General features: G+C 39.5%; 1 protein-coding gene and 1 long non-coding RNA gene across 2 annotated transcripts; one reads left to right on the top strand and one right to left on the bottom strand.

Moving 5' to 3' along the window:
• Positions 1-161: 161 nt before the first annotated feature.
• Positions 162-23,507, bottom strand: LOC138140486 (muscle calcium channel subunit alpha-1-like). Its single transcript, XM_069061597.1, is given in 31 exon segments — positions 162-749; positions 1,488-1,825; positions 2,637-2,962; positions 3,015-3,680; positions 3,733-3,887; positions 3,946-4,051; positions 4,107-4,281; positions 4,283-4,437; positions 4,492-5,110; positions 5,165-5,217; positions 8,053-8,160; positions 8,642-8,749; positions 8,867-8,954; positions 9,227-9,390; positions 9,448-9,580; positions 9,858-9,987; positions 10,343-10,428; positions 10,476-10,686; positions 10,753-10,873; positions 10,926-11,136; positions 11,188-11,339; positions 11,393-11,466; positions 11,522-11,928; positions 11,981-12,084; positions 12,135-12,349; positions 12,412-12,564; positions 12,617-12,723; positions 12,781-12,920; positions 12,973-13,078; positions 13,409-13,697; positions 23,244-23,507. Coding segments are annotated over 31 exon segments (6,048 nt in total). The 5' UTR covers positions 23,269-23,507; the 3' UTR covers positions 162-426.
• Positions 23,508-23,596: 89 nt separating this feature from the next.
• LOC138140490 (uncharacterized) lies at positions 23,597-25,731 on the top strand. Its single transcript, XR_011162516.1, has 2 exons — positions 23,597-25,503; positions 25,578-25,731. It is a non-coding gene; the product is annotated as an uncharacterized lncRNA (long non-coding RNA).
• The last annotated feature ends 187 nt before the right edge of the window (positions 25,732-25,918 follow it).

The following is a 25,918-nucleotide window of genomic DNA, read 5'->3' as shown; positions in this document are numbered from 1 at the left end:
GATGTTTATAGAAGATTTTTCACTTTGCAGTTGTATAAGTGTACGGGTACATACAATTATGACATTTTACCATTGCAGTGTTGCCGATATATTACCGATGTTGTGCGTATTGAGATGGATATTGACGTAGAATCGGGTGTATTCATGTGTAATCACTGAAATAAATGAGAAGTAGGATTTATTTTATTTATAATAGTTTGACACATTTGATATTACAAAATTGTAATGACAGTTCTTAATTTGTTCTCACACCCCGTAACATGGGATTTGGTAACTGGAGAAACAATCCTTCAAGTAAAATCCAGGTTAAAAAACTACACGTTATTATTATATTTAGTCTTCTTTGGACCAGAAGAAATGAATTAGGCACTTGGTAGTGTGGCGGGAGGGTTAGGAGACCTTGAGGCTACATGGAGGTGGGAGCTGCTATAACTGTGGATGGAGAGCGTCGATGGTGGGCGCCTGTCCGTGGATCCGACGCTCCTGCTGCAAGAGTTGGTGGGCTGCCAGGTCCATCTCCTCCTGGGTCATGTCCAGCGCCTCTTGCATCTCCTTCGAAGTGTACCGGACGAAATCGGGATCGCAATATTTTCCTAAACCTTGTTCCACTAGAATTCTACCCACTAGACTTTCCGCTGACCCCACCACTTCGAAGGAGGTCGGTCGTCGATCTGCAGGACTTCCAGGCAGAGAATGCGTTAACCTTTCAGAACCCGCGTGACCGTTCGGCTCTCCCGCCGGGGCTGAAACTGACCATACATTAATCAAAGAACTACACCACACACACCACAAGCTAAAAAGCTACATCTACCGCTATGACTAATGCTACCACTACACCAGGCCCAGTTCCAATACCTTTACGCACCCCCAACAGCCTCTCAATAAACCTACGATTATCAATTATGAACATTCTATTTCCAGAAAATTGATTTTGCCAAGAGAGCATTTTACAATCTTTTTTTTTCAATTTTTTATTATAATCCTGGGATCAGGTGAAAAAATTGTTATGCAATGAATAAATAAATATAAAAGAGCAATAAAATATAAAAACATTCCTTTCAGTTTCTAGTGGTAAAGCAAATATTTAAAATTGATAGCTGCAATGTGTGTTTTAGAAACAGGTTATTACATACGTGGTGATATCATTTTATTATCAGGTTAAATTAATAGATGTCAAAATCGTACTAGATGAAATACGATTATTTTTTTGTAATCTGGATGTGGGGTGCAATTTTGGAATTTTCTTTAGACGATATTCCAAAGGTTGTTGGTGAGTTTATAATGTCCAAAACGAAATGTAAAGTGTTCGGTTGAAAAGAATATTTGTGCGATTGATATGAATTTGTATGAATGAAGTTTTGGGTGTATGTATGCAGTAGAAATGTTTTGGAGGCGGCTGTTGGGATGACGGTGGTCGGACTTGCCTGGCGTAAGCGCATGCAGATAGGTCTAGACATGCAGGTCGGTAGCTGTGAGCTGGGGCTAACCTCTGCCATGGAAGGAAGCCCTGTGATTTAGGAGGGAACAACGCGCATGCCGGCCGTCCCCTTCCGAATCCGAGGTCAAGGGTTGGAGCGAGCCGGGAGCGGCGAGGACGCTACACTCGTAGGGCAACGGCTCCGGCAAGAAGCCTGCAACTGCCATAGCTTGTGCTTGTGCGAGTTTCAGGCCGCTTGCTATGCGACTAAAGCTCGGTGCGTGTTGCACAGGCGATGGCGTGGCAGTCATGCAACCGCCCCCAAGGTTTCCCAGGCCGCCCAGGCCCAGCCGAACGCGTCGCGGCGGAGGAGTCGGAGGCATCAGCTCAGTGTGGTCACCCTGCAGACTAGCACAAACACAACATCACCACATGACCGGTTAGCAAAAACCAAAACGAAAACCAACGGTTAAATCAAATCAGCACACGCTCACACCCGCTTACGCTTACCCTTGTAGTTAGGGTGGAGGAAGCCAGATTTACTGAAAATCAAAATAATGCTGTAGTCACTACTGGCTCCTTCTTCTCACTGTCATTCCTCCCACATTCAGCACCAACACGAAGGAGGTTCCACCCAGATTTCCCACCCACCCCCACTTCCTCGGATTGTCATGATCACTGAATGCCCTTATGCCTCAACAAAAGCGAACGAGTGCAATGTCATACATAAGAGCAAGGTTCAAAACTATGAATCACTTTTCGATCTCTGATTACGTGCCATCCAAATGCTAATTTGCGTCATGACATAACCCAAAAATCTTTGTAGTTGTGTATAGAATGAAAGCCAAAATATGGTTTTGACCAAGCGTCAGTGCTGTTACAAATATCCTTCTAATTTTAGAATATTCTGAAACACCACCAATAAGATACGTCAAAAAATTTCAATGAAAATGTAGTTAAATAGTTTTTCTATATGTATTTGAAATCGATAACTTGTAACTGCGTGATAAGACTGATAAGTGATATGTACAAAAGAGACTGTGCAAGAAATTTTACAATAATGCATTTAAATTTGGTGCTGCTGAATACTGAATTTGGAATGAAAATAGAGTGCAGTTTTTGGGCAGTAATCGGCTCCCCGTGATGAACCTCCCACGTGCCGAAAAAATGAAGTAGAAACAAAGTATATTTGCAAAGAGGAAGGACAGGTCGAACTTACTCGATAACTTGGAAGTTATTTTTTTCGGTGTCTCCGTTGTGGAGGTTGCTGAGTGACCGCAGAGGGATCTCCTCATCTTTGAGGCCTTCTTGATTGTGTAGAGAAGTCGCGCTGGCTCTGTTTTGGACAACGTTTTTTGTCATCGACGTTATGTGGTTCATTCCTTCTGTAACCGCTCTGTGAATGGAGTTGTAAGGAAGATAATCTACACTGGAAGCCGGGGTAATTTTAATCTGGGTCGAATTCGCTTTTAAAGATTTGGCCCTATTGAAACTGTGTCCTCTCCGCATAGAAGACCAAACACTACCGAAGAGGGAATGATTTCTCTGCAACGAAACAGTCATAAAGTGTCCTTCGTTTGAAACCTCGCAAGTTTACCCGATGCATCGGTTCGGGATTGTCGTCGACGAGTTCGTCTAAATTTCCTGAAATGGCGCGTTTCAGCTCGGGGCCGGCTTCGTGGAGGGTACGCAAGCCAGCTTGCAACGTGACCGTGTTGTGAGTTTCGGTGTCTCCTTCTTTCATCTCCTGTTCTTTTCGTTTTTTGAATCTCCTGAAGTAATCCTGAATGAGGAACGTGGCATAGAACTTTCCGACAGTGACTTCATCATCAACTCCCGGAGGAGGGACAACTTGATCGAGCAACTTCGGATTGGTTCGTTTCCAGATCTTCTTTATCACCGCTCTCAGTTCAGCGTTGGCGTCGTCGATGTTTCCTTCAGTTTTGATCCGAAGGGAAGTACGAACGACGGCAAATAAAGTTGCGTTGAAGAGGACAGTACCGTCACTATTTAAGGGCATGTTCATAGAAACTAAACGTTTACAAGCGACGCGATGCGGACACAATTTTCCAAAACCTAAAGGAGGAGAAATTTTTCGGAGGAGGGTGACGACGTCCAAGTGTTTTATTCTGCCTTTGGCATCGGGGTCGTATTCGCTCCACAATCTGATGAATTCGTCTAAATGGTGTGGGCCTAAGATCGACCAATCTCGAGTTAAGTAATCGAAATTGTCCATAATGACCGCGACGAATAAATTGATAATCTAAAAAATAATATCTCAGGATTTGGGTTGCAGTTGTTGGGGTTTTTGTTACCAAAAATGAACACAATACATAAAACGAGATAAAATACGGATAGGCTATATCAGAACCGCAGTATTTGCTGTCAGTCGGTTTCAATTCCACTCTCGAATCACATTTAGCGTTTTCGGTGTCGGCACACGCCAACATTATGTCTTGCCAGGCTTCACCTGTACGAGTCAAATCGGGTCAAAAAAGATGGTTGATCAAATAAAAAAAATAACATACCTGTTGCGGATCTAAATAAAACTAAAACTGCTTGAAAAAATGAGCCAAAATTATTGTTCCGATTAATGGGCGTTTCGGAATTGACGTTTTCGATTTTCCCAAACATCTAGAACCGATCGATTTATGCCGAGGTCCAACCAAAAGATTCCAATAAAAAATACCTGCATTCCAATTACTGCGTATATAAAAAACAGCATGACTATAAGCAGGGCTACGTAGGGTAGGGCTTGGAAAGACTTGAGGAAGGTCCAGAGCAAAGTCCTGATACCTTCGCCTTTGTTAAGCAATTTTATAAGTCTCATCACTCGAAACAGTCTAAAGAAGTTACTCGAAATTTGAAGTTTTGTTCCACCGGGCTAAAAATGAAAAGAGTTGAGTGGAGGCGAAGAACTGGAAGAAATTGCTTACGTTAACGTCTTGATAAACAATATCGATAAAGCTTCCTAAAACAATGATAAAATCGAAAACGTTCCAAGCGTCCCCAAAATAATTCTGAAATTGCAATCGTTGTAGCGGATTATGAGGACTTAGTCGGGAGGTTTATACCTTAATCCTAAAAGCTGCTAGTTTAAATACGAATTCCATTGCAAATATGGCTGTGAATATCATATTGAGGGTGTCCAGAACTGATTCGTACATTTTGTCTTGACCGTGAAATCTCATGGCCAGAGTAATCGTGTTCGTTAAAATTAACATAAATATAGCATATTCGAAAGGCCTAGAAGTTACGAACCACCATACTTTGTACTGGATGCGATGTTTGGGAATGTATCTTCGAACAGGCTTTGCTTTCAAAGCAAATTCAATGCAGTTACGTTGATTTTTATCTAATTCACAATTTTTGTATTCTTGTTCTCCTTCATTTTGGAATGTAACGATAACGAAACCAACGAAAATGTTAACCATGAAAAAGGCGATTATAATGATATATATTATGTAATATGCGGCTACAATGGGGCGGTAGTTATGAATGAGTCCTCGATTCTCCTTGTTCGAATCGATAGAAACGTATAGCAACCCCGGCCATCCTTCAAAAGTGGAAACGGTGAATAAGCTCAACATGGCCTTAGCTACGTTGTCGAAGTGAAACGCGTTGGGTTCCCAGTTTCTCTCCTTCATAACTGGCTTATTAATGTCGCCTTCTAAATAAATTAAGTAGGTCCCGCTGAAATGATGTCGATGATTTTTCACGAATGATGATGATTTGTGAACGACTTACTTGCATTCAGATGCCGTCAATTTAGAGCGATCAGTACATGAAGAAAATTTCCCCTAAATCCACGTAAAAACCTAGTTAATTTGTGTGCGTTTCGAACGTCGGACATGCAGTGGTTGCATTTGAAACGGTCAAAAACGTGCACGATCAAATGCCAGTGGTTAGTTACAGTGTTACCAAGTATCATAATTTACATTACAAAATTCGTGCAGAAGTACGTGCACTAAATCATATTAATGTTGCCTACGTGTTGCGATCACTTGTAGTCATAACTAGTAAACATTATATATACGTAACGTATCTACACGTTCTATGTTAGAACTTAACGTCGGCATAAACATGTTAACATCCGCCTGCAAAATATAATCTACAAGCCGTCTGCAGACACTGACAAAGAGGTGATCGGCGTCGCGGCAAAATTTAAATAAAAGCCAACGAAAGCTCACCAGCACCACCGTAACATCGCATACCGTAAACGCATCGCATCGCATTACATCGCATCTACAGTGCCGACAGACAGGCAGGCTATACAGACAGACAACAGAGAAAAGGTGTGAAGTGCGCGTTTTAAGTGTGAGAGCGCCTTCAAGAGCGATGAGGCTCCTGGAGGGAATCCCAACTTCCTGCTACTAGGGCTGGGAATTTTACCGACATATCGATATCTGAAAGGAGGCTTCCGGATTTTGCCCCTTCTGTAATCAAGGTCTCAAATTTTAACTCAGAAATTCGTATTTTGCATTTGCAGTTCGAAAACATTCCAGAACAATAAAGGTACCGATGCAAGAGAATCAAGAGATGTTCAAAACAAAACTTAAACAGATTTTTAAAAAAAGTTTCCAATCAATGATGATTTCTTGGTAATTGTTCACTTTAACTACTTCTGGAATTTTCGCGTTTTTTCTGGCTAGACAGCCTCAGGGCGTCCTCCTAGATCGTGTCCCACCATTCAAACCTTGTGCAAATGCCTTTTTTTTCTCTCTTGTTGTGTTTCAAGGTCGCGTCAAGGTCGCGCCAAGTCTTAGTATAACTAAAGGGTAAGGAAAATTTTCATTTGCACGAGGTTTGACTGGTGGGAAACGATGTTGGAGGACGTCCTGAGGCTGTCTAGCCAGAAAAAACGCGAAAATTCCCGAAGTAGTTAAAGTGAACAATTACCGATTTCTTTTTTGTAAGTTATTAATATTTCTGTTTCAAAAAATTTCAAGTTTTCGAAAAGAAGATTTCTAAACGCCAAAGCAAGTTCTGTGGATGAATCTTAAATAACTACAAAGTAATTAGATATGTGGTTAAGGCAAGGCATAGTTGATTCGGGTGAAGTGGTTTACTGGAAAATTGTTGCTTTTTCAATAATGCAAAGAAATTATTCTAAATCGTATTTTAACATTCCAACAATAAATAAACTTTGACATACCTACCTATAATATTTTACCAAAAAAAAAATTGTCTATTAGTCAAAAACTACTCCACTTAACCTGCTTAGAAATTTAGATACATACTTGAATAAAATTTAATTTGAAATTGAAATCTGGAAAAACGCGAAATTATGATTCTTTTTTTCGATGTGGGAGACTTTAGTTTTAGTGGCAAATTATTAAGAGAAAGTCATAATTCCCTAAATAACAATTTACGTGAAAGATCAAAAGGAACGCAAGTAGCACCTGGCGAACCAAAATTGAAAAACGACAATTAAACGCAACATCAATTTTCAGTTTGTTGTCGTACAGTCCTCTTCGGTTAAAAAGAGAACCGCGCTGTACCGACTATTACAGAATCCTTTTCAAAGGGACGAGGAACAGGAAAGAACCGCCACATAAAGGACAGCGTCATATCCGGAGAGGACTGTACATACTTGTTTTCGAGCAGAAATCGTTAAACTGTTTCACATTAAAAACAATGCAACAAAAATATAAAATCGGAACAAGAGTTCTATTTTTTTAATATTGAGTAAGTAAGCTCATCAAAATAGAGAAAATAAACGATAATACGATAACCGAGTGGAGGCAGAACGAAAGAAACACTTCTTTCTTAATTTGCAAAAATTTAAAACAACAAAGTGACACTTTCTTCTACACATGCAACATGCTCCATAAAATGCAAATTTGTGTCGAGTCAGTCGATTGTATAGAATTTCAATTGTTGGGGGTTTATTTTCAATACTGTTTTTAACTTGTTCCCAAAAAAAAAAAAACGACCGAGCACTTATTTACATTTAACGTAAGTTCATGATCACTACGAGATTTGGTTGTAGAATTTACGTCAAAACTCTGTGTTAATAACTTGTGTTACGTTTTTTGGAGCGAATGAGGCAGAAGTTATTTTAAGGTAAGAGTGTGCAAGATCTAAAAGCATATGAGTAGTCAGTTGGACGGATCAGAATAAAACGAAACCCATGATAGAGTCCTGTGGTAGTTAGGTGATGTCGTGTTGAAATTTGAGACTGTAATTACTGAATTTAATTTCTGTTTCCTTGTAATCTGGAGTAATCCAATTAATTACCATTCAGTTAGTATTAATCGAGGGGCTGGTCACGGAGAAGATTTTTTTGTCCCCCAGATGGGTGAAACCTAAGATGGAGGGAAATCGGGGAGAGGTAGAGGAAGATGTGGGGAGATAGGGGGAGAGCTTGCGCTCGTAAAAATTTCTGGTGATCAAACCCTCGGTTTTGGTAGTTGTAAAAGTCTAGGTTTTGAAATAGTCAAAGATTTGAATGAGCAGTTTTATTTAAATTTCGGTACAGACCGATAGGTTTGTAAATATGAAGTAACGTAGTACACGTATATCGATATAGAGAAGATGTGGAGTTTTGAGTATGACCCAGCCCTACCTGCTACCAGCTACGACCAGTACATGCAGATCTACCGTCAGGTGCAGCTAGAAGCATGGAGAATTACCTTAAATAGCTGCACTCCTATCACAGCGAACATGAACTGCAGGAGGTAGGTAACCAGCATGATATTGCCGATCGTCTTAATGGCTACTATCACGCATTTGACTACATACTAGCCATAGAAGATTCGGCATGAGAGGATGAAACAAACGAAATAGTCAGTCAGTAGAGAAGAGTAAATAGAGCGAGGCGTCGGTCGGGCATCGCGCAGCCAGCCGGGACGTCAAATGCACCCAGGGTGACGAGAGGCGCTTTCGTGTGATTCAAGGACCCGACGATAGGGGGGACCGGCTGCGGCGGCAGCGGCGGCGGTGCCCTTCCCTAGATATGACTACAAGTGTGGCACAGCCGACTGGGGGCGGCTCGTAGAAGACACGGAAACCGGCGCTCGGGGGCGTCGATGGTAACGGCGTACAGCACACATCACGCACAGACAGCTTGAGCGGGACATGCGGGTTAATAGGCCTCAAGCCAGGGCGGCTCGGCCCGCGGGTCCCACCACATACAAGGTTAATACTGTGAGAGAGGGCGTTGTTGTAGGGGTACCCATAGGTGCATTTGCTCATGAACAACAACGGACTGCTGGTGCCTACCTTGAATAATTGGACTCCTATTACCGCGAACATGAACTGAAGGAGGCAGGTGACCAGCACTATGTTGCCGATGGTCTTAACCGCAACTATCACACACTGGACTACATGCTAAGAACAGACATACGTCAGAGCTGACAGCTGACAATATCGCGGGCCTGCCTCCACCACTTCTCCGTGATCTAACGTTAAGTGAATGACAGTACCCGGAGTGACCCTCTCACCTACCTTCAATCCTTTAGCCCTATTGATCGCTCTCAAAGGGCGAAGTACACGCAACACTCTCAAAATCTTCACAACTGACATCGCTCCTTGACTGCAATTCAACAACAATAACCCCCATCCCCGGAGACAAACAACGTACGGGAGCGTAACAAGGCCTTCCGGAAAATAAACAGGCACACACCACTTCTGGGTTACCTCCTTGCCGTCATTTATTCATTCATTAACCGAGTGAGGTCTGCTGACCGTTAACCGTTTAAATCATTGATTTCTTCTCTCACGTCGCTCATTAAAAAATAAAATAAAAAATGAATCACTTGTGTAGACCTTATTACCCTCCTGCGAGTCACCTCAAATTTGACTCACCTGTATATTGACACAATTGACACGCACACGACTACTAAGTCTAGCACGTTGAAGGCCGACCGTAAGAAGGCACCGTCGTGCAAGATACATCCGTAGGAAATTGTTTTCAACAGTAATTCCCCAGAGAATATTGCCGTAAAAACGTAATCAAATATCTTCAAAATCTGCAACAGCGTCAATGATTATTAACTGTAGCGATTTAATTTCGTTCGTTTTCGTACATTGCCCATTTCTGAACCCGGCGTCGGTATAGGATCTTCCAAGGCAAGAAGCGCTGACGAAACCATGATACAAACTAAGATCACGTTGCCGAAGACGCTGTGGTTACAGAGCCAGTGGCAGAAAACTCGAAACCTTTAATGAGAAAAACGAAATTCAGAAGTTTGTAAACGCAGAATAAGTAAATACATAAAACATCCTCGTTCGGGCCTCGGTTCTGGAGGGCTGAAACAGTCTACTCCCTAATGCACAACGAAATCTAATCTATAAACACTCTAACTATTGGTAAATTGCGGGTCGGGGGTCGCACTACTCAACAAACCAGTGCGGGGCCACACTACAGTGCCGGATCAGGGGGCAAGCGAGACACACTTCAACAAGACCTACGGCACCACTGTCTACCACATTTCACCTGTTCGTAGGAGAAAAAATGAAGAAAGATGATGCTGGAGGAATAGGCAATTTCTGCGAATTCGATTTTATTTCGGACATGCGGCGAGGACGTGCCCCGACCTTGCTGCCTGTTTCAGCCTCATCCCCATCTGTAAGTTCACACACCGCTCACATTACTATTAGAACTAGACTAACATAGCTGCAAGAAGTGTACGGGACACCGACATCATTCCCGCTTCTGCAACTATGTCCCGTTTCAAGGGGCCTACCTGTTTTTACTAGAAAATATAAAGAAGGCACTCCCTTTTGGGATCGGACGAATTTTCTTTACGATGGTTACTTCAGATAAACGGCGAGGCCGGGCCGAATCTTTTGTTACTTCTACTTGATCGTCTGAAAATCATTACCATTGTTTTGTCCTAACTACGTACTTCAAACTTCCCTTTCCAAATCATATCCTAGCAATAAAGATAATGACAAAGTACCTGAAAAAAATCAACCTACCCTGACTGTTTTGTTCCTCTTCGTACTCCTCCTCGTTATCGATCGTCATCTTAGTTTGCGACTCCACTTCCTCGTCGTGCTCCGATCTGTACAGCCATCGTCATTTTTACACTCCCAAATTTGATACCATTACCTTTCACCGTCGTACTGACCGTCCTCTTCCGTTTCTTCTTCTTCGACGCTGTGTTCTTCCTCTTCTTCTTCGACGTTTTCCTCTTCGTTCGGCGTTGGACTCTTCGATTTATTCTGCGCTTCTTCTTCTTCCTCCTTCTCGATCGCAGTTAATGATTCCGCATCTGCTAAATTGTCTACGGCGATAGCCAAGAAGACGTTAAGCAGGATATCTACCCGCGTTAAGGAAAACTTTCCACGACAAAACGACACAAATTAACTCGCCAACAAAAGGATACAGTTACCACATATAAACAGGATTATAAAGTATATACAAGCTAAGACGCCGAAACCTCTGACTCCCCCGTATGCTGCGATACCATTGTACATGACTGCGTTCCAATCTTCACCGGTTAATATCTACAAAAAAACAATCCAATCCTCATCTGTCGTATGTATGCGGTCAGCTTACTTGAAATACGGTAAGTAGGCTTTGCCAAAAGCTATCAAAATTGGACCTCGGTTTATCCTGAGTATCATTAAAATTAAATCTTCCACCGAAAACTTGCATTCCGAGTAAAGCAAAAATAACGATGAATAAGAACAGCAAAAGTAAAAGAGACGCGATTGATTGTATTGAGTTCAACAACGAGGCGACTAAATTTGACAGTGATCGCCAATACCTGCAGAAAAATGATGTTAGACGTGGGAGACGAAGCGAAGAGATTACTCACTTGGTCACTTTGAACACTCTAAGTAGTCTAACACAACGTAACACGGATATACCTAAAGGAGGCATAACGTTTGTATTCGTTAAAATCATCTCTGCTATACTTCCAATAACAACAAAACAGTCGAAACGATTAAATAACGATACAAAATAACCCTGAAAGAGATGTTTGTAAGTGTGTGGTGAAGAAGAAAGATTTGTGCGCTTACTTGAAAACCTAAACTGTACAGTTTCAACAACATCTCCATCGTGAAAAGAGCAATGAAAAACATATTTGTATATTCTGCAAGAATCGGTCGTTATAAATTTCTTAAAGTAAGCACGAGTGCAATCTTTACCTTGAAAAAGATCTAACCATATCGGCTGATTATAGTGTTCCGTCGCCAAAACACCCGTATTTAAAAATACTAATATAATAATAAGCCAATAAAATGTTTGAGATTTAACAGCTTTTCTGCAGGATCTCCGCATCCTACGATTGATTCTTTCGAAATCCTTTTTTCGTTTTTTAAACCACGATTCTTGTTGGATTTCTTCTTCACCTAACTGGTCCGTAGATTCCATTTCGTTGGCTGGATTATTTCTAGCATCTTGGTTTGATTGGTCCTCTCCTTCTGGTTCAATATCTTCAGCTTGAGTTATCCAGTCTAGATACCCTTTCAAATCTTCTTCAATCTGTTGTTTCTCTCTCAGTTTGTGAAAATCACCTCTTGCTTTGGCCTTTTCTCTTTCTTTGGAAAACTCACTAAAATTGCCAAGGTAAAATGAAGGTGGCGCGTTTGGTGGACAAAAATTACCCGCTCAAGACACCGAGAATTAAATTCATTACGAAAAATGCACCTAAAATAACCATGGATACAAAATATGACCACTGCCACGTTCTACCCATCGCATCTTGAATCTAAAATTTGAACAGTCGAATTAATGTCGAATTGATAAGGAATAACTGACATTGTAAAGCACATCGGTCCAGCCTTCAAGAGTTATACACTGAAATACGGTCAACATCGATAATCCAAAGTTATCAAAGTTGGTTATTCCAGAATTGGGTCCATCCCAAGTGTTATTAACATTTGGTAAAAACTCGGTACAAATCGTATCGCTATCAGCTTCCGTACAATTAAATCCACCAGCACCACAAGGATGAGGCTCGTCCATATATTGTTCTGAAATTTTATAAACAACGAAATTGAAATAAAAGTGGGTCGCACCACTACCGGAGCAGTACCTGTTTTTATATTATAACAAGTATTATGCATTTTTCCTGAGAATAATTCTAAACCAATAATCGCGTAAATTATTATAACAAACAATACTAACAGAGCAATATGTAATAAAGGCACCATGGCACGTAGAATCGAGTTCAATACAACTTGTAGACCTGAAAAATGTTCGTGAAGTGGACTGTTTAAAATGTAATTTGAACAACTTACTGGGAACACCAGAAACGAGCCTTAAAGGTCGTAGAACTCTAAAGGCTCTTAGAGCTTTAACGTCAAAACTATCTCTTGTAAGTGTTGATAATGCTGTACTTATCATACTGAAAGATGAAAGTTGTTCAATAAGGTGTCGGTAAGAGTAGGGATAGGTATTTTACCCTATAACTACAATTGTAAAATCTAGTAAGTTCCATCCATTCCGAAGGTAAGCACCTTGATGCATCAAAAAACCGTAAGCTATAATCTTCATTATACATTCAACCGTGAAAATTACTAAAAATATATATTCAATCCTTTCCTGTAAACATATTTGGAGGTAATAAGGAGTTTAGTAAAAGATGCGCTATTACCAAAATCCCATTTGTTACGTTTGAGTCGCTATTGGGGAAAGGTGTGTAAACAGCTAAGGCAACACAATTTGCGAAAATCGTAAGTAAAATTAAATATTCAAAAGGTCTGTGTCCAGTTAAGGAAAACGCATCCATAACGAAACAGGTGGTCGGGAAAGTCGTAACGAGGGCACCACCGGAAGCAGTGCCGAAGGACGTAGGGTAATGGGGGTAATTGTGAAATGTGGCCTTTGGAGTGCAGCCCCTCATTAGGGAAAGCGCGTGTGGAAATATTTGTTTGACTGGATAATCCCAGACAAAGTGCCCATTCGGGCCGCGTCGGGGGCAATTAGGCACGTTATGATGCATGGGAGTTGCGTTCGGAGTTGAGTAATCCGCGGAAGAAGATAAGAGTAAAACTGTGTTCTGAAATATTAAGTGTGTTTTGAAAGGATACTTCCACTCGACGACGTCAATGCAGAGTTTCCTGATGGGGTTCTTGAGGTAAAAACAGAAGAGGGCGCGTTGCGGTCTATCCGGGGGCGGCTTGCCGCCGCGGCGCATGGGGCGCTTGGGGGCAGTCGTCGTGCGGGCCCCCGTTTGTCCCGGGCTCGTCACGCCCGCCCCCACAGTGCTCATCGCGGTCGCTGTCGCACTAATCGGCCCTTGCCATGCGCAACCTGTGTATGGCGGTTGCACGGACCACAGACGATTGTTGGCGGATTCTCGAAGCTCATACTGCAGTCCTGCAACAAATTCAAGTCACCCTCACCGTTCTTCTCATACCTCCCCCCAACACAGTTGCAGTTTCCCCCCTCCCTCGATCTCATCTGAGAAGAACACTCCGGGATTCGTCGACGTACGATATCCGGTTTCAGTACTGTTGTTAGTACCGCCCGGAACAATTGTCACGGACAATGTTTGAGACAAAGTACTTGTCGGTTAGTTTAGTCTATAAACACATCGGTTGTGATTTATTTGCGAAACTCTGATTTGCCGCCACCAGGTGGGATGCCGACCAAATCCTCCAACTTGATTGTTTTAATTTAACACACTGAACCCGTCCCGACGGCGGAAACTTCTGAGGACTAAAGTTACACCATTTATTAGCAATTTTGAAAAAGTTTCGTTTAAGTCGAACCGAGATCATTCAAGAACACACTTTAACTTGGGAACTTTCATTAATCAAGATTTCTTTACAAACAGGAATGAGTGGGATTAATTTCCTAAATAAAGATACCTCCGTAATCATGTAAAATCCTAATTAGTCATATTCTAATTTTAGCTCTTTAAGGTTCAAAACCAGTTCTATATTCACAGACTACGAGGTATCGATCAGAAGCTCTATGTCGTCGTTGCGCTAAAAAGAATAGAACCATAGTTTCGTAAGCGTTTCAGAACACTTGAGAATTATTATTTCCCAAAAAATAAAACATGGATATTACTTTATATAAGTAAGTAGGTAGATAGTCCGTATTACATACAAGTCGAATTTAAACAGAAAAAAGTATCATTCATTCCATTCTCCATCTTAAAGGAGCTAAAACCTTTTAACGTGAAAGTTTCCAATTTCTTTGAAACAGGCGGCAAGAAGTGATGTAAATTTTATTGCATATTAAATTTGATACAAGTCAAGTTTGTCGTTTCGCTGAAAAGTATTCCAGAAAATGTTAGAGTAATTTTTTGTAGTTTGCTAATTCACGTTTGCTTCAAGTCGATAAAATAAAAATAACCATTTCAACGGTAAAAGAGCATACCACGAACAAATCTTATTGTAGTTTTAAAAGTTAAATTATTCGTGGAAATACGGAAAAATGTCGCTTTTCTATAGTGGTTCACCCTTAAAATTCCCTTTTAAATCTAGTGTTTACCAAAGTTTCACTGCTCTCCACATCTACAAAATTTATTCAGTTACGTCTGAATCTCTTCTGTAGGGGTTTCGTCTTCAAAAGGATACCAAAGTAAATATTTAGAAGTTCTCAGATTTTTTTTTAAAGCTATATTACATTTTAGATTACCACCTCAACTATGTACTTTGAATAGAATGCAGATTTTTTCATTTACAACGGGGTTATCTCGAAGTAGAAAATTTGTTCGAAAAATGAGTTCGCTGGGGTGGGTCACGAGTTCCGAGAGCTTATTCGCTTATAGATTTTTCAATTTGTTCCTTAATCAACACACTAATAGCGATTGACGATAACAACCTTATCTTTATAATATAGTTCTGTCTATAATTTCTCATGTTATAGGTAAAGCGATTTTCTACTAGATACTTTCTAACTTTCTTCGAGTCAGTTCGATCCGTAAAGCAAATTTGCCCGGAGAAATTGATTCAACTTTGAATTTACGCATGTATATTATCTACATATTTTGGTGACGTCATCACAGGTGATCCAACAGGAGTGAATTTCCGGCAAATTTGGCCTATCCCATCTGACAATTTGCCTTAATATATAGCACATTTAATTAAATAGTGTTCCAGAACTAGTAGATTCCTTAAATTCCACTATTGTCATTTAGTCGAAGGGTTATGTATTCGCCATTAGTTATGAAAATTCTTCAAGGGGAAAAAATATTTAATTATATTCCAAAAAAAGGTTATTAACGTTGTTAATGTGTGCACGTTTCGCGCGCGACTAAACTGCAAGCTGGAATTGCAATTGTCATCAAATTACTTCGGAGCAGAATTACATAAAACGAAGAGTCAAGACAAACTTTAATTGGTTCGACATTTGTTTGCCAGTTTGCAATTTCCAAAACCGTGGAAGTGAAAACGTAATTTAGGGCTTGTTATATCTAAATTAATCTCTGCAGGGAAACAGTCATCGAGAAAGGGGGAAAAATATTCTGAAAAAAAAAGAGTTGCACAAAGCTCAATATGAATAAATAAAAAGAAAATTGTTGTGTGGGGCCGCTCCAATTCTCGTACTTGTTGCGCACGGTATCAATACAATTAATAAAGGATAACTAGCATCATTGTTCGCGTAGTCTATCGAATAATTTGAGTGAACCGAAGTATCATTTTCTCGGTAGGGAAACCGCGTCCCCCGCGTCCACTCGACTCTTTTCAATGTAAAATGGCTTCGTCATCAATTTTGAAAATTAGTTTTGTCGTGCTTCGGTTATTTGTAATTTAATAAGTTTTCGGAATGCCTCTTGGTTGCGCTGAAGCTGAAAACTGGTGCACTGACACGCCCAACGCAGACGCATAGATAAATAAGAGTGACACCTACGTAATCGTATCACTCAAAATGCATTTTATAAACTGATGCACGATGTATCGGTGGAGTGAAATTGGCTAATTGCACTGTCGCGCGAAAATTTCCCCGGACGAGCGATATATCTCTTTTTCTAAATTGTGCCTCCAGAAGTGTGAAATTGAAAATTCTGCTAGGTTTAAGTTGGGGTTCGTCAATTCGAGGCCATATTCCCGGGTGTGCAGTTTTTGCGGTTCGTTATAAACGGGCGAATCTCATTATCCCCGTACCGAAATAATAAATTCAATTATCAGTTCGAAATTGGCGGGGCTTATTTGAATATTGGTCATTACGTTCATGAGGGTAATTTTCATCAAAATCAACTTAAACCCTCGAATTCTCTTGTTGCAGCCTAATTAAGAAACGGTTTTTCCAATTTCGCATTTAATTACTTTTTTTCGCCTGTATCGGAGAGCACCGGAATGATTTTTCGCTACGAAATTGTGCCCCTGGACAATCCTTTTTGTCGAAGTGAACACATTTGATTGTGCCTTTCATCTCGTGTTACAATCAAATTTTTCGAAACTAATTTGGTCCCCCGAAATTGATAAGGTCGGACAGAGTCGAGCAATTTTTTCAAAGACAATGGAGGCTGAATAAGATGCCCGAGTAAGGACCCATTCAAAAGAAAAACAAAAGGAAATTGAAGTGGCACCGAGATATAAAAAATAGCATTTGGCCGAGCAAAATCCGGAGATTTGGACGATTCCAAATAAACCCCAAGAAAAACAATTCGTGCTTAGTAGAACACAAACAATTAAATGCCATTTATAACTTTAATTTTATTTCGTTTCTTTCAATCATTTAAACACTTTAATTATTTTTCTACGAAATATTTAAATTAGCGGACACTTAAACCCACCACTGAACCAAGTGTCGGTTCTATTGTAGTGACGATCATAATGCCCCAAGAACTCTGGCGATAAAAGAAATGGAACTGAAAGTTTTTCACGCTTCTCTCATTTTAATTAAAACCGCTCTTTCGGTTCAATTTTTTCAAAATAATCATCTCCAATTGGAATAAAAGTGAATCGAGACAAGGTCAGGGGGTTACACGTCTGGATGGATGCTAATTAGAGTGGTGGTAATACGCGAATGGGGATGAATCTAGGTGAAATGATTTGACGAGGAGCAATTACCGTTTTATCGAGAGAACAATGTCTCTTACGACGATCTACTCAGAACTAATGTTGTTTAAAATAACTCCAATCAATGGGCTTAATTAATTAATTAATTCCGAACGATATTTGAATTGCCTACCTCATTATCTCAATCTTCACCGGGGACGATCACACAGGATTTCCACCCTCAGATTTATCATTTAAGCAAAACATTTCGTTCGAGTTTCTGCAAGAGCACGGAACGAGAGTACTTTCTCTAATTTGAACAGGACACAGACTGCTCTTGTTTATTCGGCGTCAACAACGGCGCCGCATCCCGACGCTCAGCGTCTATGTATTGTGTAATAGGACGAGCATGCGCTATTGCGCTTTAAAACCGAATTTTCATTTAATCTCACATTATCCTCGAATTTTTTGTTTGATTAAATTTTTCATTTTGAGTGAATTTGATGGCGCCCGCACCCCGACAGCTCCCCCCAAATCCCACGAATTTACATAGCGCCCTTTGGAAGCAATTAATCGGCAATTTGGAGCGAAATTTCGAGAAATGTCGCCCGTTTTAGACAACTCGACGGGAAAAAATCGGACAGTGATCGTCTTCGGAAAGTGGGAAGCGTTTACGGGGATTTATTAGTAATAACCGTTGATATTGAGAGAAATTTATACGGTCGCGATATCACCGGGGGTGGATATTTGCGAAAGAAAAGTGTGATGGATGTACGCATTTTGTTAATAAAACTGACAAATATAGAATGTTATCGTGTCGGTCACAGTGGACCCTTCCCTTATTACATACTTGTAGTATAAAAAAAGATTATGTAGTGGAATATTTTTACGAGTCTGTTTTATAGATTTGTTTGTTATAAAAGGGCGCTTAATTGTTATTATCAGATTGTCAAAGGCAAAAATGAACGAGTAACGGTGCAACTATTGCTCATAAATTTTATTCACAATAAAATCGTTTAATAATATAAATCTTGTAAAATCGCTGAATAATATTACCACATAAATAAAAATGTCTGGCCGAGTTATCTTCGTCGCTCCTCGGAACAGTTCAATCGATAATGGAAATTAGAGTTGATCAACCTGTCACATTTGGTTAAATTTCCCTTAGAAAGTAGTCACTGTTTTCGTACTTTTCGTTTTCGTATTTGGTGGTCGTTCGAATTCATCATGTCAGAATCAAAACAGATAATATCGCCGATGCACCTTTTCATCAAAAAATATGTGGGTTGCGTCAGTCGACTAACACAGTAACACACCCAATCCCACTAACTAAGCTCCCGGAGAAATAATTCCTTTCAATATGTACCTCTTTGAAAGTTATCTCTCTATTAGTTCGCCCGAGGGTGGTTTATCATTTAGAGCAATCGCAATTCGCATTAGTTGAAATGCGCCAATTGTGATGAGACGTTGACGTAGATGATCTGAAGAAGACACGCATGAACGATAATGGAGAACAAAACTTGGCAAGGGAACTACAGAGAGATCAGTATCTGGAAATTTTCGCCTCCACCGATTGATTTACCGCTGTGAAGTCTGCGGCAAACGCTTTGTTTCTTTATCACCAGATCTCCACAAGTGGAGTAATGAAGGGGTATAATGGAATGAAGAACGCTCATACACAGCCAGTCTCAATTACCAAACTAAATAAAAACTCGACTCCCGAAAACACAGTCCACAAAAAAACTGATGAAAGATACAAAGACTGCGACAATTTCAAAAAACACGAAATTCATTACGGAGGACAACGAACAGGTCGCAGTTGCTCACACTTCTGAACGGACGTTAAATGATATCGTCCCAATTTGGAGGAGAGAAGTTTTTAAATTTTCTCTGTTGACGTGTTCGCGTCGATTTACAGATTTGATCAGTCCGTTTGGCACATTATTGGCGTGAAGTCTTAAATACGCCCGTTCAAAAGTCATCCGACGGTTGCGAGTTAATGAAACGGAATAAATACCTTAAAAAATACATCCCTTTTAGACGAACGAATGAATTTTTATATACTTTGTGTTTCATCCGGAATAATCGCAGCGAGCTTGACTAAATTTGATGGCAGAGTACGTTTTTATCTTTATCTTCTAACGCGACGTTTCGCTTTTAATGTAATAAGTCCGACATTAATTATGTCTCTTCACTTAATTTATTTAATTTAGCGAGTCTTCTCCTGAGACGGTAGTTTATTATAACTGTATTTTGTATCGTGATGGTCGCCGTTAACCTACAAAATGCAGTTTGGGGAAGGACCACAAACGAATCAGTGAAATCGTGGCCGCGGTAACTCCCCTAAAAGCATGTTTCCATCCATAATGTGATATATATTGTTGGATGTATCACATTCGAGGAAACTCGCTTTAAAATTTATGAAGCGTATCTTTCGAATGGGCAAATAATTTGATAAAGACATCACATAAGAACAAAAGTTCACGTTTCCGCTGACGCACTTCACTTGATGATTACACAATGGAAAAGCGGTTTTTAAACCAGGGTAGCAACGTGATATTTAAAGTTACAAAACACACAAATGTCTACACCCTGCGATATCTTTCTTGGATGATCGCACTTACAGAAACCACGTTCGAATGATCAAATACAATTTTCAATTTTCACCGGTCGGTACCTGTTCCATAACAATATGTATTTCGTTTCATCTGTTAATTTAACTTAACATTTGTTTGTGATATGGGTGTAGTTATTTGTGTAAATATCAGTGTTATTCTGGTTTGCTGGAAGAGATAAAACGGATTTTCCTTTCCGCTCCCTTTAACTTAATTTTCGAGAACTTCGTCTCAAGAACCTGATAAAAAGCTATAACTGTATCTAACTAACTGTATCTGACTTTAGTACACTACAAACAAGAGAATTTCGTATTCTAGTAGGCTAATTCGTTTTGTCTTTGATCGTGCGACTCGAATACCGTTTAAAAAATTATTTAATTAAAGCATCTAATTGGCAGTCTGAAACATTTTTTTCTCTACCTACCGAACTCACCAACATGTCAAAAGTCAAAACATCCCGCTTTACTAAAAGTGACAATAAAAAATAAAAATATTTTGATGTGATCAGTCGATTAATAATACAAATCCATCGTAAAAGAGAAACATTGTTAAAAATCAAATTAATTGTGGTCGTGCGTGAGTATGCTTATTGGAAGTTTTTATAAGAATTTATTTTATCGTGGGGAAATAAATAAGAAATATCCTGCTGACAATTTTCCGGTTCATTTCAGAATAAATCTTGCAATCAATAACTTGCTTTTCATTCTTTTTTTGTCATTTCTTTATACTTCCATTAAATTTGAAGCAAAATGAATTTAAAATGGATTTTTTTCTTATAAAAAATACATTCTTATTTGCTCCGTATTTCGATTCAACCCCAACGGAACAAAGACAAAGTGATGTCTTCGTCTAGATATTGGCGATGGATCGGTTATAACCGAACCGTTGGACAATAGAACACAAAAAAAGGTTGCAGTTAATTAGCGGAACGTGATATTTCCCACTTTAACCGCTTATATTGCGGTGGAGATAATTTTTGTGCTAATATTAACATAAGCAACCCCCGGTAATTAATATATGACAGAATCTCGACTCGGATATCTTCTTACAGTCCAGAGGGAAAACGGGATTTTTTTTTAAACAAACAAGAGAGGAACATGTTGTTACGACTGAATTCAAGCCGACTTTAATTCCTTTGTGTCGAGACTGTCGAGTGAAGTGGAAACTCGATTGAAATGTAGCTGTAAAGTACTTTTGCTGCTGAATTAAGATGAATCTTACGGTTTATTGTCTTTGAGAAATGCTGATTAGAGCTAAAAGGTGTGCACCCCTTTCTCTCCCGTCTGTGGTACATTAATTGCTTATAATAGAAAGTATTGATTTTCAGCTTGGTAACTCTTCACTTAGTTCACTTGACTAGGTAGGTACAGAATTATGTCAAATCGGCATATAAATTCGTTCCGTCGTAACTCGATCTGGTGTTTTATTCGGTTAAAATCAATTCCTACAATTAAATTGGAAGTGAAACAATTATGGTTGGGGTGTTTCAATATAAACTCGAACTTAATTGGGCGAGGAAAATGTCAACATTACCCAATTTGACTGTATTTAACGATTAATTTGAGAAGATAATGAACCGTTATCTCGTATAGGAGGATTGATTATTAAAATCAACAATCCGGTAGTCTGGCGGGCTTAATTTATTAAAACACCATTACCCTTTTTGAGATAAAGCACTGTGCCGACTCAATAATTCAGATCTAGAATGTTTCGAGAAAATGGTGGAAAAATGAGATTAAGGACAGCGGGGGAAATCTCGCCATCAGATTGTTTTAATACACGTCAAGAAAATCTGGTCGCGAATGAAAATTTCAGGTTGGAAAATATTATTAAGGACGAAGCCTAATAATGTAATAAGAGGAAATGTTCAATTCACTTTACCATGTTACCAAACAACTTTTAGTAATTACGCTAAGCTAATTCTATTAAGGATGAGGTTTTAGGAAGTTTACCCAATCTTTGAGAAACGTCAAATGACAAGCCTTCTCCATAATTATTAGATTAACCGACGTGAATTAGACGTAACCAGCGACACCGACGTTTTTTGCATCACTAATACGGTTTTGTTCGAATCTGCAATGTTTGATTCTGACAGCACGGTAGGTCTTCATTAAAATAAACGTTGATTTGAGTCGCACAATGTAAAATAGGTCACACGAATGATGCACCACACATGCATCGTTTGTTGAAAAGCTGACATGTCCAAACCATATTAACGAATAAATCACATCCTGACATCCACAAATATTTTCCGATTTGGATGTATAAAGCCAATTGCTCCATCACTAAAACCGATTAATCACTTTCGATCCCGGAAAAATTAAAAGTAGGCTCTATTTAGATAAAAACAATCTTCAAATTTGTTGAAGGACAAGTAATTAAGTGGTAGTGGTGGTGTTCAAAGGCGGTGCATTTTGGTGGTGATCACATCTAGGTGTGAGTAGATGAAGTTGTCAGCCGAGGCTTTTAAAGTCTATAAAACAAGTGAACTTGGCCCTAAATCAATTTGACTTAAGTTGGAGTTTGTTCGGTCGAATGGATATTAGAGAGATTGAAGGAATCGGAGCGAGACTGACGGGAGTAATCAAGAGATCAAGTCGAGGCAAAAGATATATAAAAACAGATGTAGAGAGTGACTATTGACAAATGAAAGTGTCATCCGTTCGTCATTTGTTATTTGAGTGGTCGTTATGGTGATAGATTTTTTTGTTTGGAGTAATTATTTAGAACAATTAGAGCGTCGTGGGATCGTAACAAAGGTCTAAATTGGTGTTTATTTGAATGTAGAAAACGTCGTCGAGGCGAGATGAATAAGTAATTGCTTTTGTCGAATGTAGATAGATGCAGATGTTGCGAAGTTGGCGAGATGTAAATAGAAGAGGAGGAGGGATCAATTGGGGGGAGTTAGTTATTAAAAAATGTGCAAGGCTTAAATTTGGGAAAACGATGGTGTCGGTGACTAAAGGGCGTAATGCTCTGTAAATGAAATGGACAAACCCTTTGTAGTCAAAGGAAATAAGATCAGGGCACGGGTGACTAGTTCGGATGTTCAAAGGATGTATGGGAAGTGGAGGTATAGTAACCTACATGGACAATATCGATCGGAGTTGGGCGTGGTTTGGGTATAGTGTGATTTGCCCTATATATTCAAATCAATCAAAACGAAGGTTGTCCAATGACATTAGCCCGTCTGTAAACAGAAGAAACGACGGAGCAATTACTTTAAAAGTGTAATCGCCGAAGTCGCGGCGTTGGCGCTGTGCGGCAATACCGCACGGGGGTTTGGCGCTTCGAAATTTGAATGACGAGTGGGTGGACAAACAGTCGAATGAACACTCAAAACAAGCTCTTACCGGGACAATACAGTGTTGGATCCATAACAAAGTGGGATTAGGTTAGTTGATGATGTTTCTAAAGCACATTCGCCCTCCATAGCGGTTTCACTGACATCACAACGGACGCGGAGATCGTGGTTAAGCAATATTACTTTGTTATTTTTTGAACACAATTATTAGTTTATCACGCGGACATAGCTGTAATCGTGTGTTGGATTTGAAGCCTCACCCCGCATAGTATCGGCGGCTAACAAACTCTACGTCCGGCGACCGGCGTCTCGACGTCTGCTGCACAGCGCCATCGAGTGATCTGCTACATCAACTAACGTCGCCTGCTGCACTGCAGGACCGCCGCTTTTGTTTTTCCACACTTAAAACACTATTTCAACTTCGGACAAACCCACCCCTACGCAGAACTAACCTGCCGCAATTACCCACAAACACACCTCCCTCATACCTAAGGTTCCCGATCATTCCGCTTCGGATACAATTTTATAACGATTTTTCCTCGCAGCTGCATTCATTATTTATCACCTCTTTTTTCACATCATTCGATACCGACCTTTAATCAACCCCCAAAATTCATCATCGTTCCCTCTCTCTCTCTCTCTGTTTCTCTTCATCGAAACACAAACCGTTCGAACAAATTTACTTCTCTTTACATATCTCTCCATTAACCAATGTGCGCGTCTTATTCAGCGCCTTTAAGCTTAATTAACAAATTCGGAACAACTGGATTTCGACTTGCACTTCTCGTATCTTCTTTAACATAAAAGGAAAGTCCCAAGTGAGCCGTGCATCACAAACACTCTCTTTAAAATTAATCAGTCGCATTAAATATTGACGGTCTGTTTCTCCGCAGATCCAAATTTAAGCTTGTTGTTGAACTAGAATTATTACGGCCGGATGAGAGTAAAACAGAGCTAAAGAAAAACTCGCAAAGCTCAGCTCTGCCTACAGGAGAACGACGTGATTTATTAACTCTTTAATTTGGCTAAAACGATCATTTTTATTTAATTTGATTGATTTATGGTTCCCGTGGCTGAAAGCTAACGTGTGGATGTGTGAAAGATTAGACCTGGGAATTCTGAAGTCTCGTAAATCGATATTTTTTATACGAAAATTACAAAAAAAAAACTTTACTCTTTGCTACCAATCTTGCTAATAGAAGTATGCCGCAACGTTTAAAAAATCCTGGTTCATTTTTACTGTACGCACTCGTTCGAGAATTCGTTAATTAATGATAATAACGAAAGGTAAAACCGATCGGGGAGGGTGGGAGAAAAATCAATTTTTACTTCGGTGTAAAAACGTTTTTTGTTCCGGCACTGCTCTCGAGGCAGGGTTTAAAAATATATTATTGTTTTAAAAACACGTCCTCGCTTTCATTGCAAGTATTTCCATCAGTTTCTAGATTTTATCTGCTCTCTGTTCCGCCACTGTACTTGAAGCGTCGACTTGAAGAATTTTGATGTCTGTGATTAAATTCTGAAGTGCAGGATTTAAAATTATTTCGGGCGTATGAATTAAACGCATATTAAATTGACCACTCGTGAAATTATTTCGTGAATATATCACGGAGCAATGACAAAATGTAAAGCTGTTCGAAAGTTCATCATCATGCACGCATCAAAAATTTAAACAGTTCGCTATTTTTAAACCAATTAAATCATCTTGTTTTTAGTAGGAGCGTGAATAAAATGATTATTTTCCGCCGGTTTTTGTCACCGGGAAAACAATGCGTGGAAACAACATTTATAAAGAGCATTTCACATCTAATAATACAATGGATTGAAAAAGTCCAACAGCTGACGGAAATAATTTAAATAAAGGGTTTTCGTGGAGAATACGACACTAATTTTAGTGACATTTATCCGATGTGGCATTGACCCAGATGATAGCAGGAAGCGGTTTATCTCTGAATTTTGGACGTTTTTGATCGAACAGCTTAAAAAATTTCGATGATTAACAATCGGCGTTGTTTTGATGAAAGGAGGTAATATTCAATGTAAACCGATGTAATTTATTGCCTTATTTGCGTAATTACTAATTTAGAGAAGTTTAAATGAAGCGCGCTAGTCCAGAACAATATACAAATAGCTAGAAATAACATTTTTAGAAACATGAATAACTTACTTAAAAATAAAGTAAACCATGCTATACTCTTTAGCTTATTGCCAATAAAACAACACAAATCCAAAAAGCATTACGTTTTTATAGCCAAATAAGTAATAAAATCTGGGAATTTTGCTAACAATGAACATAGAACACTTAACAGGTATGGTTAGTAGACTTGGAAAAACTTCAAACTTCAATATGATTTTTGTTACAAAATAGCCGATTGTCTTACAGAACACACAGCTTACCACGTTACGAGGAACAACATGTTGCAAATTTAGAAATTATTGCTTTTTAGAACAATCCAGTAACACACTAATGGTTTAAGTTGAAAATTGAAAGAACAAATTTAGGGCATGTACAAGCGGCGGCTGTTTTTTAGCAAAAAGGCAGCCAAAAAGTATGCGTGATTCTCGTTCGAAAGTAGTGAAAGAGACGACGAATTGACCCGCCAGCGTTAAACCAGCATAAGACCAAAATATAAATGGAAGGGTCCAACTATAATCAGGGTATTCTGCTTCACCGGGATCATTTTTACATTTTCAGCTTGTGCATACCTCTTGCTACGCAATTAT

The sequence above is a fragment of the Tenebrio molitor genome, chromosome X (genome assembly GCF_963966145.1).
Source record: "Tenebrio molitor chromosome X, icTenMoli1.1, whole genome shotgun sequence".
Taxonomy (NCBI): domain Eukaryota; kingdom Metazoa; phylum Arthropoda; class Insecta; order Coleoptera; family Tenebrionidae; genus Tenebrio; species Tenebrio molitor.
Note: the sequence above shows the minus strand (reverse complement) of the source record. Positions and strands in the feature narration are given on the sequence as shown.